General features: G+C 40.0%; 1 protein-coding gene across 2 annotated transcripts in view; it reads left to right on the forward strand.

Moving 5' to 3' along the window:
* Positions 1-14493, forward strand: part of lrp12 (low density lipoprotein receptor-related protein 12) — a 78287-nt gene that overhangs the window by 47691 nt on the left and 16103 nt on the right. For both annotated transcript variants that reach the window (XM_059971216.1, XM_059971223.1), the window contains 2 exons: positions 9367-9569; positions 11688-12789. In XM_059971216.1, coding sequence (XP_059827199.1) covers positions 9367-9569; positions 11688-12789 — 1305 coding nt within the window. The remainder of the gene's footprint in view (positions 1-9366; positions 9570-11687; positions 12790-14493) is intronic.

Raw genomic sequence — 14493 nt, forward strand, 5'->3', positions numbered from 1 at the left:
TGTACCAAATAAAGAGGCCACTGAGTATATGTTCATGGTCTTCTGCTGGTGTAGCCTATCCACTTCAAGGTCTAATGTGTTGTGCATTCAAAGATGTTCTGCACACTACTGTGTAGTCATTTGAGTTGCTGTTGCCTTCCTGTCACCTTGAACCAATCTGGCCATTCTCCTCTGACCTCTCATTAACAAGGTATTTTCGCCCACAGAACTGCCACTCACTGAATTTTTTTTGTTTTTCATACCATTCTCTGTAAACTGTAGAGATTGTTGTGTGTGGAAATCCAAGGAGAGTTGCATTTTCCGAGATGTTCAGACCTGCTCATTTGGCACCGACAATCATTCCATGATCAAAGTCACTTAGATCACTTTTCTTCCCCATTCTGATATTTGGTCTGAATGTCAGCTGAACCTCTTGATCATGTTTGCATGCTTTATGCATTGAGTTGCTGTCATATGATTGGCTGATTTATATATTTCCATCAAAAGCAGGTGTACCTAATAAAGTGGCCACTAAGTGTACATCTAGTTCAGTTTAGCATTGGTGTTTTTTGCAAAATTGAGGAGTGGCATTCTCTGGCACTTTTATTTGGCTATATTAAGTTATTCAGACCTTTTACCATTATCCAGTCCTTGCTATTCATTCAGATATGAATTTCTCATGAGAGCTGCCAGATGTGATAAACCATTTATAGTCACTGGTTAGACCCCAGAGGAAGGCCAGGCATTTAAGGATATAAAGCTTGGAATGACTCTCCAGGTAAGTTACAGCAGTGGTACCAAGAAAAAGGGGCTGACATGTTGACTCAACGGAAGCTGTAGTTGTTCTTGGAGTAGGAGCAGTTAGGTGGAGATCTAACGGCTGCAGTTTTTTAATTTTAATATTGTGAATTGTGGCTGGATTAGCATCTGAGTTGAGGAGAAACTTATATTGCAATTTGAATGTCACTGAACTAAAGAGTGGCTTAAGTGCAGTTAACAGGAACTTCCCAAAGGAAATTTGATAAATATTTAAAAGTGAAGCAAAATCCAATGATGGTGTGTGCAGGGGGTGGGGTGCGGCGGTGGAATGGAGAGGCAATTGAAACTTGGACTAATTAGAAAAAAATTCAGACAGCTGGTGCAGCTATTATGGACGTTATAAAAAGTCTTTCTTCAGTCGTAAGGTTCAATAGTTCTTTGAAGCTGTTGTGATTTGCACTGGGAACCTTACTTTCCTAAAAATTTTATTTGTTGACGTGGAGATTAGTTTTCAACATCTAGACTTCGATTTTGGTTATGATCAGATAACTCATGCAAAATAATAATTGATACAGGACCCTATCAGCCTTAGACTCCTTGCTTTATTCTATGTAATAAGTAGCAGTGCACAAATCATTTTTGAATCTTTATTTCATGAAATGTATATTTTTAATGTTGACAGTGATTACTATTAATATATTCTGAGCAGTTACTGAGACAAGCTGAACAAATGCTTATACTGTGCTGGGGAATATTTTTGTTTCTACATTAAAGATACAGAAATGCCTTTGTCTAAAAAGTTATGCTTTAAATGCTGTATATGCTTGAGCTCACAGGGGGGGGGGGGGGGTGTAAAACTTTAGTTTTGAATTTTACAACATGCAATAGTTTCCTGAAGATCTATTTCAGATAAAATAGCTCCCATGCTGTAAGAACATTCTTTGCAAATGTCATTTTAAACATGGAGAAATACTTGGTGAATATCCTTTTTTTATTTGTCAGACAACAGCTTCAAATTTCCATGAGGCTATCTTTAATTTTTATGTTCAGAGGAGTTGTGATGTGGTACAGGAAAAAAATCCTATCTCTTCAGCTCTTGATTCTGTATGTTATTTTTACCACAGTTTAGTTTGAAACTGAATAAAGCAAGTAAAGTTGTGTATATTTGCTCTGCACAACCAATTTGCCCTGCAGTGTTTGTACTACATTTAAAAATTTGATCGGATGGCGAATTTGTACAAACATTAATTAATTAACACTGTAGGATTGAGCAACGTTGGAACTGCATGACTGAGTAATTTTACTGTTTTCATTCACTTTTTTATTCTCCCAAACTCACGGGTTGGATGGTGGGGTAGTGGGGTGCAGTGGGTGAACTGAGGATCATTGCTCTATTATTTGAGTACAAAATCTCACAGCAGACTCAAACCAACAAAAGAAAAACTTATCAGGAAGAAAGAATTGAAGGCAGGTGAGTATATAACCATATAACAATTACAGCGTGGAAACAGGCCATCTCGGCCCTTCTAGTCCGTGCCGAAAACTTACTCTCACCTAGTCCCACTGACCCGCACTCAGCCCATAACCCTCCATTCCTTTCCTGTCCATATACCTATCCAATTTTACTTTAAATGACAATACCGAACCTGCTTCTACCACTTGTACTGGAAGCTCGTTCCACACAGCTACCGCTCTCTGAGTAAAGAAATTCCCCCTTGTGTTACTCTTAAACTTTTGCCTCCTAACTCTCAACTCATGTCCTGTTGTTTGAATCTCCCCCTACTCTCAATGGAAAAAGCCTATCCACGTCAACTCTATCCCCTCATAATTTTAAATACCTCTATCAAGTCCCCCTTCAACCTTCTATGCTCCAAAGTATAAAGACTTAACTTGTTCAACCTTTCCCTGTAACTTAGGCACTGTAACATTCTAGTAAATCTTCTCTGTACTCGTTCTATTTTGTTGACATCTTTCCTATAATTTGGTGACCAGAACTGTACACAATACTCCAAATTCGGCCTTACCAATGCCTTGTACAATTTTAACATTACATCCCAACTCCTATACTCAATGCTCTGATTTATAAAGGCCAACATACCAAAAGCTTTCTTCACCACCTTATCCACATGAGATTCCACCTTAAGGGAATTTCACCATTATTCTTAGATCACTCTATTCTACTGCATTCTTCAATGCCCTACCATTTACTATGTGTGTCCTATTTGGATTATTCCTACCAAAATGTAGCACCTCACACTTATCAGCATTAAAATCCATCTTCCATCGTTCAGCCCACTCTTCTAACTGGCCTAAATCTCTCTGCAGCACAAATCCATGTTGACTGTTCCTAATCAGACCCTGTCTGATCAGATAATTATATATACTATCTCTAAGAATACTTTCCATTAATTTAGCCACCACTGACGTCCAATTGACAGGCCTATAATTGCTAGGTTTACTCTGGAACCCTTTTTAAACAATGGAACCACATGAGCAATACCCCAATGCTCTGGCACCATCCCTGTTTCTAATGACATTTGAAATATTTCTGTCAGAGCCCCTGCTATTTCCACACTAACTTCCCTCACGGTCCTAGGGAATATCCTGTCAGGGCTCGGAGATTTATCTATTTTTATATTCCTTAAAAGCGCCAGTACTTCCTCCTCTCTAATCGTCATAGTTTCCATAACTTTCCTACTTGTTTTCCTTACCTTACACAATTCAATATCCTTCTCCTTAGTGAATACCAAAGAAAAGAAATAGTTCAAAATCTCCCCCATCTCTTTTGGCTCCACACATAGCTGTCCACTATGATTCTCTAAGGGACCAATTTTATCCCTCACTATCCTTTTGCTATTAATATGACTGTGGAAACCCTTTGGATTTATTTTCACCTTACTTGCCAAAGCAACCTCGTATCTTTTAGCTTTTCTGATTTCTTTCTTAAGATTCTTCTTACATTCTTTATATTCCTCGAGCACCTCATTTACTCCATGCTGCCTATATTTATTGTAGATATCTCTCTTTTTCCTAACTAAGTTTCTAATATCCCTTGAAAGCCATAGCTGTCTCAACTTTTAACCTTTCCTTTCAACCTAACAGGAACATAAAGATTCTCAAAATTTCACCTTTAAATGACCTCCATTTCTCTATTACATCCTTCCCATAAAACAAATTGTCCCAATCCACTCCTTCTAAATCCTTTCTCATCTCCTCAAAGTTAACCTTTCTTCAATCAAAAATCTCAACCCTGGGTCCAGTCCTATCCTTCTCCATAATTATATTGAAACTAATGGCATTGTGAAGATAAATTAAGGATGATAAATTTTATTAGGTAATTCCCTTTATAAGGACCACCACCACTATTCCCTCTAAGCTATGTGGGTGCAAAGCTGCGTGGTTACTGAAATGCTCCCACACACATAACCTTTGTTGCCATACAGCTGGAATTGTCTTCTATTTAATGCTAATGTAACATGCCATTCAGTTTTCAGGCTGTGTTTGGGGGAAAAAAAAATTCCTGCTCAGAGCAATGGATGGTCTGAGGAGCTGTTTAAAAAAAACCAGAGGGAACATTGACCACCACATTACACGAATAACAAGATATATTTGGGTCAAGTTCAGTGAGGGCTTGAAGGTAGCAGAATACAACAAGTGGAAAAGATAATTTTAAAGCAAATATAGTTAATTTGCTGAGTGTTATATTCTTGTTTAGTTTAGGAATGACTCTCTTCCTGGAACTAGATGCTGTGTTTGACCTTTACTTCTGATTGTCTTGCATGTGGGCACGTTCATGATCATGAATTGATATTGAGCAGATGTATTTGCATCCAGTGGAAATATTATTTCTGGTCAGAACATTAATCAACTAGTGAATCTTTGCAGTGTGTTCCAAGAGATAAGATTAAAATAACTAACAAAATAATAGAGATCTAATGGTTATGGGGCTCTCCAAAGGCCTTTGAAAGATTCCAAGAAACTGTTCAATAAAGATAGTGCTGATGTGAATGAACATAATAAATATCATGTGGATTAAGGCCTTTTAAAATGATAGTAGGAATAAACTAGCCATTTTCTGGTCAGAGGACTATAAGTATCAAAGGTATGAAAACATTGTAATGGGAATCACAATCTTTGTAATTATTTGCAACGAGGAACTGATGTAATATAGCTTTTATATTTCAAAGTTGGATGTGGTGGGAATTAAAAGGAACATGCCAAGAAGCTTCTTTGGGATATAGATAAGCTAAATGAATGTGTGAAGACTTGGCAAATGAAATATTATGTGGAAAAGTGTGGAGTAATATGCTTCAATGTAAAGAATAGAAAGATGGTATATTTTTAAATGGCAAGAGATAAAAAGGTGTTGTTGTCAGAAGGAATTCCTTGTCCTTGTAAATGAATCACTGGTGTTCAACCTGAGGTGACAGTAAGTAATTGATTACAGGAGTAAAGACCTTTTGTAATTGTACAAGTCCTGCTGAAATCACTCTAAGAATATTGCATACAAGTCTGGTGTCCTTACCTGGGAAAGGTATGCTTATAATAGAGCTAATGCAACAAATGTTCTGCAGATTGATTCCAATGTGGGTGGAATGTGCTGTGGGAAGATTAAACAGTTTGGGCCCATAATTTCCAGAATAATAAAGACAATTATTGAAACATTTAAATTCTTGTAGTGCTTCACAAGATAGTTGCTAATGACCAAAGGTTGACTGACTCTAGGATTCCAGATATCAACAACTGGAATTCCAGCATCCTGCCGATGCCTTGATTTTCATTTCATTTAAAGCATCATGGTAAACCTAAACCAAAAATTAAACACGAGTAGATAATAAGATTTAAAATGCACTATTATCAAAGTATCTATGCAGAATACAATCTCGTGGCTGCTCGCATAAGGATGAATCTCAAAGACATCGGAGCCCATTCCAGAAAATATCAAACAGCGAGAACATGAAGAAAGAACAAATTGCGCAAATGGCAAAAAGCAAGCAGACAACACTTATTATCAAACATCAAACCAGGAGTTCAGCAGTATTCATTTTGGTTCAGTTCAGCGTTGCACTGCTAGCCCACTGCAGCCCGCAGGGCAAAGCATTCTTCGCTGAAGTGCTCCGGACCACATCGGTTGCTCCAATTAAGCTGCTCAAAAACAGCAAATCAAGTTAACCAGAATCCAGGAATGCATGCAACATGAACCCAGAAGTCCCCCAATATGAGTCTACAGTCTCTCTGATCAATCCTTGTAATATGGATCCCAGGACTCCTACACTTTCTTTCGAAAACAGCTAGCAAGATGGAGGAGGAGGACAGGTCAGGAGCAGACAGACGGTGCTGTACACCTGACTGTCCTCTGCTCTCATCCTTCTCCTTATCGCCTTCAATCTTGCTTGATGCCTTAGTTGGAGAGAAGCAGTGTAGTTGATCACGAGCTCGTGCCCTGTCTCCAGGCTTCCAGGCTATACACTCCACACCAAACCTCACCAAACTTCCTCAGAGACAGCAAAGCACCTGATCATTCAATCGCTCCAAAACAAACCGTCAAAATGTAAATTACAGGTTCCAGTTACGTGCATTTTAGTTGTGGAATCATTTTGAAAGTATAAGTTTCGTGAACTGTCTGCAGGACGTTGCCGTCGGTCACACTATTCACTGGTGCCATCTGGAAACAATCAATAGATAATGATTCACTGGTAACTCCAGTGAACAGTTAGCACACAGCCGCATGGCATGCTCTCATATGAGATATGGTGGAACAGACACCTGATGCACTCGAATGTTTCGGCTGCTCAGACAAGACTTGAGCACTGCAAATTCTGAAAATCTAATATCCATCTTCGCTGTTGAACCTTGCTTGCAGGACAGGATGCCTGTTCAGCAGGTAGCTGAAGAATAATAACAAGATGAAGGGAGGCTGTTTGTTTATCTTTAAACTGATCTTATTGTGTTAGAGTTTACCAAACCTCATGTTCCATTCACAAACCGGTTTCCCCTCTGCTGCGATGCAAGTGTAGAGGCAACCCACAAATTTTCATATCAAATTTGTAAGTGAAATCATACCTGAAGATTAAAAAGGTAGAATTTCATGGCAGTTTTTCCGAGTTGGACTGCAACTTATTTCTGAGCGGGATTCATTCGAAAGGGCAAATAAAAATAATGCAAGTGCCAGTGGAGTAGCCATTCTTGTGAGTGGGTCAGTGTTTAGAGTGGCTTTGGTGCATCGGGCTTGGGCAAGGATAAGTATCTGGTAAGTTTCTCTTTTTGTCCTTAATTTCTCATTGCTCATCTTTTAGGGCAAAGTAGTATAGTGAGAGTGGCTTTGGGGCAGTGTATTGTGTGAGATGTGGGAATTCTGGAGAACTCCAGTCTCCTGGATAAAGACGTCTGCACCAGGTGCACAGAGTTGCAGCTCCTTAGAGAATGTATTAAGGAACTGGAGCTGCATTTCATTGACCTTTGGCGTGTACAGGAGAATGAGGAGGTGATGGATTGGAGCTACAGGGAAGTACGTTGCAGGAGCTACATTGCAGGAGATAGGTAACTTGAGGGGAAATGCACAGCCAGTGCAGAGTATTCCTGTGGCTGTTCCCCTCAATAGTAGGTATACCACTTTAGATACTGTTGAGGGGGACAGCCTGGCTGGGGGTGGGGGGGGGGGGTGGGTGAGCTGCAGTAAACCAAACCTTTGGCACTGAGTTTGGTGCTGTGGCTATGAGAAGAAGAGAGATGAAATGGACTGCACTGGTGATGGGAGATTCCATAGTCAGAAGAACAGGGACGAGGTAGAGAAACCTGGATGGTATGTTGCCTCGCAGTTGCCAGGGTCTGGAATGTCTTGGATCAGACCCATGGTATTCTAAAGGGGGAGGGTGAGCAGCGAGAAGTCGTGATACATATTGGCACCAATGACGTAGGTAGGAAAGTGAAGAATTCTGAAGCGAGATTTTAGGAAGCTAGGTAGAAAGCTGAGAACTAGGACCTCCAGAGTAAATTTCTGGATTGCTGTCCATGCCATGCGCCAGTGAGGGTAAGAATAGGATGATTTGGCAGGTGAATGAGTGGCTGGGGAACTGGTAGGGGTAGAGGTTCAGATTTATAGATCATTGAGATCTCTTCTGGGGAAGGTAAGACTTGTACAAGTGACAAGTTACACTTGAACCCGAGGGGGACCAATATTCTTGTGGGAAGATTAGCTTGAATTGTTTGGGAGAGTTTAAATTAATTTGGCAGGGGAACGGAAATTGGAATGATGCTCCTGAGGATGTGGTAGTTGGTTTACAAACGGAGGCAAAGTGTAGTGAAACTACTAGCAAGGAGAGGCTGATGATAGGGCAAAATTGCAGTTGCAGGATGAGTTGCAATGCAAAAGGTGGATAAAATCGAAAGGGGTGAATACAAGACTGAAGGTGTTATATTTGAATGCGAGCAGTATATGGAATAAGGTAGATGAGCGTAGCACAGTTACAGATTGATTTGTATGATATTGTGGTCATCACTGAATCGTGGCTGAAAGAAGATTATAGCTGGGAACTTTATGTCCAAGGACTTGCATTGTATCGAAAGAACAGGCAGGTAGGCAGTGGGAGTGGCATGGCTGCGTTGGTTTAAAAAAAATGAAATCAGATCATTAGAAGGAGGTGACATGGGGTCAGAAGATGTGGAATCATTGTAGGCAGAGCCAAGGGATTGTAAGGGTAAAAAGCCTCTGAGGCTTAGAATAGCGATGAGGAGGAATCAATGTAACTAAAGAGTGGTGAATCTGTGGAATTTGTTGCAGCAGGTGGAGGTCAAGTCATTGGGTATATTTAAGGCAGAAGTTGATTGATTCTTGATTTAGTCAGGGCATGAAGGGATACAGGAAGAAAGCAGGAGATTGGGGCTGACAGAGAAAATGAATCAATCATGGTGGAATGGCAGGGCAGACTTGATGAGCCAAGGGACCTAATTCTTCTCCAATATTTTATGGTCTTATGGCTTTTATGCTTGTTAATTTAATATTAATACTAATGTATTGTGCAAGAGTGGTCCTCTTGATCACCTTTTGTGTGTATGCATATGTCAGTACTCTTACATACAGTATGTCTTTGTAGTTACTCTAAATGTCTGATGGATGGCTGATTAATTTCAGTGGAGAGAACCGCACATTACTGTGAACTGTCTGGGCAAAGTCTGGACACAATCACGTGACTATAAATAACAACAGTTTGGTTTGATGAAAGACAGGCGACAACAAAAGAACTTGTAGCATTTGTGAAAATGAACTCCATGGTCAAAGTTACAGTGCCTTTAAATCTTATTAATCTTCTAATCCTTCAGTGTTTTGTTATCCTGATTTATTTTGTTTCTTCAATTCATGCACAATTGCCAGCACTTGTAGCAGCAATTAAACCACTACTTCTCATCCCTGTAAGAGGTACAGATGAGTTTTAAACACTTAAGGCTAGCCTTAACCTCAACTAGTCATTGAATGTTGGTGCACACTGGTGTGTTCCAACTAATCAGCACCTTGTTGGATTTGGTTGGATACTAAACATATTGAGAATGTGTGAATAGTGCATGCTCTGATGCTATTTCATGTGTAACGTTGCTAATAAAAATGGTAATTATTAAACTTCTCTGTCACAGTTTTCAGGAATTTGATATACAGACCTCAGCTTGGTGTAGTTCAGACTGGCTAACTATAGGAACACGTAAAAGCATCGAAGGAATTCGGGTGTGTGGTTCCTCTATTCCAGCACCATTTATTTCTTCAAAAGGCCATGTCTGGATTGAGTTTCATTCAGATGACCGATACACTGGAAAAGGCTTCAGGCTCTCTTATGTAATAGGTAAGTATAGAATTGGTATATCTTTTGAAAAATGAATAGGATATTTTACAGCCTTATTTAACAACTTCCAGTCATACAATCCACTGATATCTGAGTTGTTTCCATACAGGTCTTTTGTATATCCCCAATTTAAATTATCTTGTGGATTAGCTAGGAAGTTAAGGCCATATGGTTAATCTCTAGCCATTTCCTGGAACATTGCCTTACCCTAACTCTACGAACTCATTCCTCCACTTGCTTCTTCTCAACTTCACATTTTGAGTAATCTTCTGACTTATCTTCCACATTCTATCTTGTATAAATTTGAAACCATTTAAAATAGCTGCCTGTTTCCTAACTCTGTCCAAACACTCATGTGTACAATGATTTTTAATTTTCTTACCTTTGTGTCTAATTCTCTTCTCTGTATCCTCCTACAACTTGCTAATATCTCTGTATTCCTCCAAGTATGATTGCTTGAACATTTTGATTTTTACTAATAACCTTAGTGGCTGTGAATTAAACTGCCATGCTCCATATCTTCTGGTATTCTCCCCCTAACCAAATTTTTTGGTCATCTGTCCTTTTTAACTCCCTTTCTTTTGGATTGGCACTGAAGTTTGTTTTAAAATGCTGCTATTGATGAATTTACATGTATATTATTATTATGGATTACCGTATTGTTGGAGAAGGCTGGAGTATGAGATATCTTTGAACTTGGGTGTTGAGATCTTGCATTTCAGATCATTCTTAGAGTATATCCTTCAATTTTATATGTATAATATTGCAAGGCCATGTGTATTTAAGGAAATGCTTCCTTAATTTGTATTGAACTGACATTTGCATGTCATCTGAAGTTCCTCCCTCCCCCCCCCCCCCCTCCACCTTCTTCCTCGGCCTTCTCATCTTTTTTTTTCTCCAGTCCTGATGAAGGGTCTCAGCCCAAAACGTCAACCGCTTACTCTTTTCCGTAGATGCCGCCAGGCCTGCTGAGTTCTTCCAACATTTTGTGTGTGTTGCTTGGATTTTCAGCATCTGCAGATTTTCTCTTGTTTGTGGTAGTACATGTTAATTGGAATAACATGGATCACAATGAATTAATGAACAGATTGGTTTGCTCAATTTTGAAGTTAGGGAGTGTTCAGAAATTCACAAATACATAAAGACTGAAGATTTTTCTTGGGCTGCAGGATTGCAGATTCTTGTCCAAAGAGTTTTTTTTTCCATTATTTCACTGTTACTAAGATTTAGAAAGTACTTGCATTGTAGAACAGCAGTGTTTTCGCAGTGAAATTTTAGAGCATTCCAACAGGGAGGAAGGCCCATGACAGGGCCAAGAACAGGGTCAGAGCAATGTGGCACGAATTGTCTTCCAAAATTTTCCTGTCTGAGATTGTGTGAAGAAATCTCATGCACCGTTCTTTGGCAGTATTTGCCTTTCATTAATTACTTACATTTACTATGTCCCCAAACTAGCTCTTTATCTTGCTCTCTTAAATGCAGGAATCATGCCACAATAAATGAAACTGTTAAAGAAAGGTGAATGTGCCATTGGAAAATAACTGAAAATGAATGAATGATATTTCTGCTGTCATTGATTATTTTTGCTAGCAAACAACTGGAATAAAGCTTTCTTAGATAATCCATTTTAACCTCTTATGCTCCCCCTTAGATATCACATGCTTATACAAATCATCATGCAGAACTAAAAGCACATTTTGCCTTTTGAGTGCTTAAAGTGACAGCAGTTTTTATGAGGAGGAAAATTATAGAAAGTACCAACAGCATTGTTTTTAATTGGTCAGGGTTACAGCTTTACATTCTGTATGCTATGCTTCCTGCAAGGTAAAAATGGGTAAATATTAGAATGTTTCATTAGCTATAGAATGTTTTAGGCTGTCTTAAGATTGTGAAGCGTGTTAAATAAATGTAACACACACAAAATGCTAGAGGCAGCATCTACGGAAAGGAATAAGGAGTTGCAACTTTGGGCTGAGACCTTCATCAGGATTGGAAAGGAAGTGAGATGCAGTAACTTTTGTTAAGGAATTCTAATGAAGTAACTATAAAAAAATTTTTTTAAAGTTTTTATTTCTCCAGCTACTTACTTTTCACATTGTGATTTAATTATATTTTCAGGAAGGTCTGTGGAGGCAAGCTGTAACTGGGACCAGTTCCACTGCAGTAATGGAAAATGTATCCCAGATACTTGGAAATGCAACTCCATGGATGAGTGTGGAGATAATTCTGATGAAGAATTTTGTGAGCGGTCAATGCCTCCTACTGATTTCCCATTTCAGCCTTGCACTTATGATCAGTTCCAGTGTCTTTCCCGATATACAGCATCTTATACATGTTTACCTGAGTCCCTGCGATGCGATGGAAATATTGACTGCCTTGATTTGGAAGATGAAATAGATTGTGATGCCCCTAGTTGTGGTGAATGGCTAAGAAACTTTTATGGCACATTTAATTCTCCAAATTATCCTGCCTTTTATCCTCCTGGAAGCAACTGTACATGGCTAATAGATACAGGAGACCGACGTAAAGTTATTTTGCGCATTAATGATTTGAAGCTGGATGGCATAGGCTATGGGGATTATATAAAAGTGTACGATGGTCTGGAGGAAAATTCACACAAATTGCTTCGTGTTCTAACGCCCTTTGATTCCCGGACACCAATAACGGTTATCTCCTCTTCGGGTCAAGTTCGGATACATTTCCATGCTGACAAAGTGAATGCAGCTAGAGGTTTTAATGCCACCTACCAAGTTGAGGGATTTTGCCTTCCATGGGAAATCCCCTGCGGAGGTAATTGGGGTTGCTATTTTGAACAGCAGCGCTGTGATGGTTATTGGCACTGCCCAAATGGACGAGACGAACACAACTGCAGCTCATGCCAGAAGGACGAATTCCCCTGTTCCCGCAGTGGTGTGTGCTACCCTCTAGCTGACCGTTGTAATTACCAGAATCATTGCCCAAATGGCTCTGATGAGAAGAACTGTTTCTTTTGCCAACCTGGTAATTTTCACTGCAAGAATAACCGTTGTGTTTTTGAGAGTTGGGTGTGCGACGCACAGGACGACTGTGGTGATGGCAGTGATGAAGAAAACTGTCCTGTGATTATCCCCACCAGAGTTATAACTGCAGCAGTCATTGGAAGTTTAATCTGTGGGTTGCTGCTTGTGATTGCTCTAGGATGTACCTGCAAACTTTACTCTCTCAGAATGTTTGAACGCAGGTAAGTTCTGAATTATGATCCCATTTTTGTTGTGAATAAATTAAAAAGCATAGTTCTTGTAAAGCAAAATTATTTCATATAATCTAAAGAAATAATTTCAGATATTTCTGGCCTGCTTTAGAATGAAGATTGAAGCATTTTCCTGTCTGACCATTTTTAAGTATTTTGTTGGGATTGTTATGGTGGGAAAGGTTTCACTACTAATGTAATGGTCTTTCTGTAGAAGCAGTGTCTGGGTTATGGTTAGAGATAACTGGTGCTGTGGAATGTGAATTCAGTCTTTTGTTTGGCGTGAGAGGAAGAGAGAAGACGTTGGAGAGAACTGGTTATAGGATATGACCCAGTGGGGAAATTGTGTTTAGATGGAGCCGGATGGTGAGATTGACTGAGGATCAGTGAATTGAGTTCTAACTGGTGCACGTTCGATTGTTTAACTATAAATGGGCACTTGGGCACTTTCTGTTTTTTCAGTTCTGGCAAAGGGTTTCAGCCTGAAATGTCGACTGTACTTTTTCCCATAGATGCTGCCTGGCCTGCTGAGTTCTTCGGATTTCTAGCATCTGCAGATTTTCTCTTGCTTGCCTTTTGGGTTTTACTTTTCTTTACTAACCCTTTAGTTAAAGATTCATAAATATAATTCTTTTAATCGTATGCAGTGTGTTGTTTCTTGGCACCGAGTTGTAACAGGGTTGCAAATTCCACAGCATGCACACAAACCGAGGTTTGGGTTGGGAGAGCTGACTCCATCTCGCGGGTTTGGCAGGACTGGACTGTGTCTTCCCTAGACTCGTGCAGCCAAGGAAACCAGGGGTTTCATTTGTGGGGGCTTGTCCAGGATTGATTTTGTTGGATGCTGTGTGATTGCACTGAGCATTGATCCAGTGGGTTGTGTGTTTAAGCCTTTGTTAAACTATTGTCTGGTAAAGTGATTAAGATGTGTTGTTATGGACGCTGCAGGGGTCGAGTGGTGGTGAAAATCCATGGGTTTACCAGTAATGAATGCGTGTGTGTATTGAGTGGGTTAGACATTTGTATCCCCAACAAATTGTTTAAGTACCATCAAAGCATTACGATCATGGAGCAGAGGTTTGACAAAATGATGGGCAAAGACTTTGATTTAGTTCAGACTAGCACTGATGTAACAGCAGTGGAACTGCCTGGTACTGTTGGGGTCGTGGGAGAGGTGAGGGCCATGGGCTGTCCATACTTTCTAGGAAGAGGGGAGTGTAGGCAAGCATGCCAAATCGGAAGCAGTTTCCTGTAGCTGGGTGGGGGGTGGGGGGATAACAGCGGGGACTTCAAAGACAAGTTGCTCTCGTTTCTCTGGAGCGAGGGGAAGGAGTGGTCTGATGTGGAAGGTCTAATGAGTCCTCCAGCGTGGGGTGAGCATTCTGAGTTGGTAGTGGCCTTGACTTCCTGGCGAATAAATGGTAAAATGCCCAGGTTCAGTGTCCTAAGAATGTTCTCAGGAATGAAGCCCACCCTTAAAGGGGAAGAGGAATATGAGACTTGGGCAGAGCCAACCTCTCAGATGCTGGATGAGTGGCAGTGCTCTGATGATGTGAAAAGACAACAATTGGAAGAGAGTTTGAGGGGGCTGGCTGCTGATGTAGTGAGATCCATAAAGACACAGAAACTCTTTGTTATGTATGTGAGTTATATGCAGGATGTGCTAGCCTGTCTGAGTGGTGCAAAGTGGTTTAA

The sequence above is a fragment of the Hypanus sabinus genome, chromosome 1 (assembly GCF_030144855.1).
Source record: "Hypanus sabinus isolate sHypSab1 chromosome 1, sHypSab1.hap1, whole genome shotgun sequence".
Lineage (NCBI taxonomy): Eukaryota > Metazoa > Chordata > Chondrichthyes > Myliobatiformes > Dasyatidae > Hypanus > Hypanus sabinus.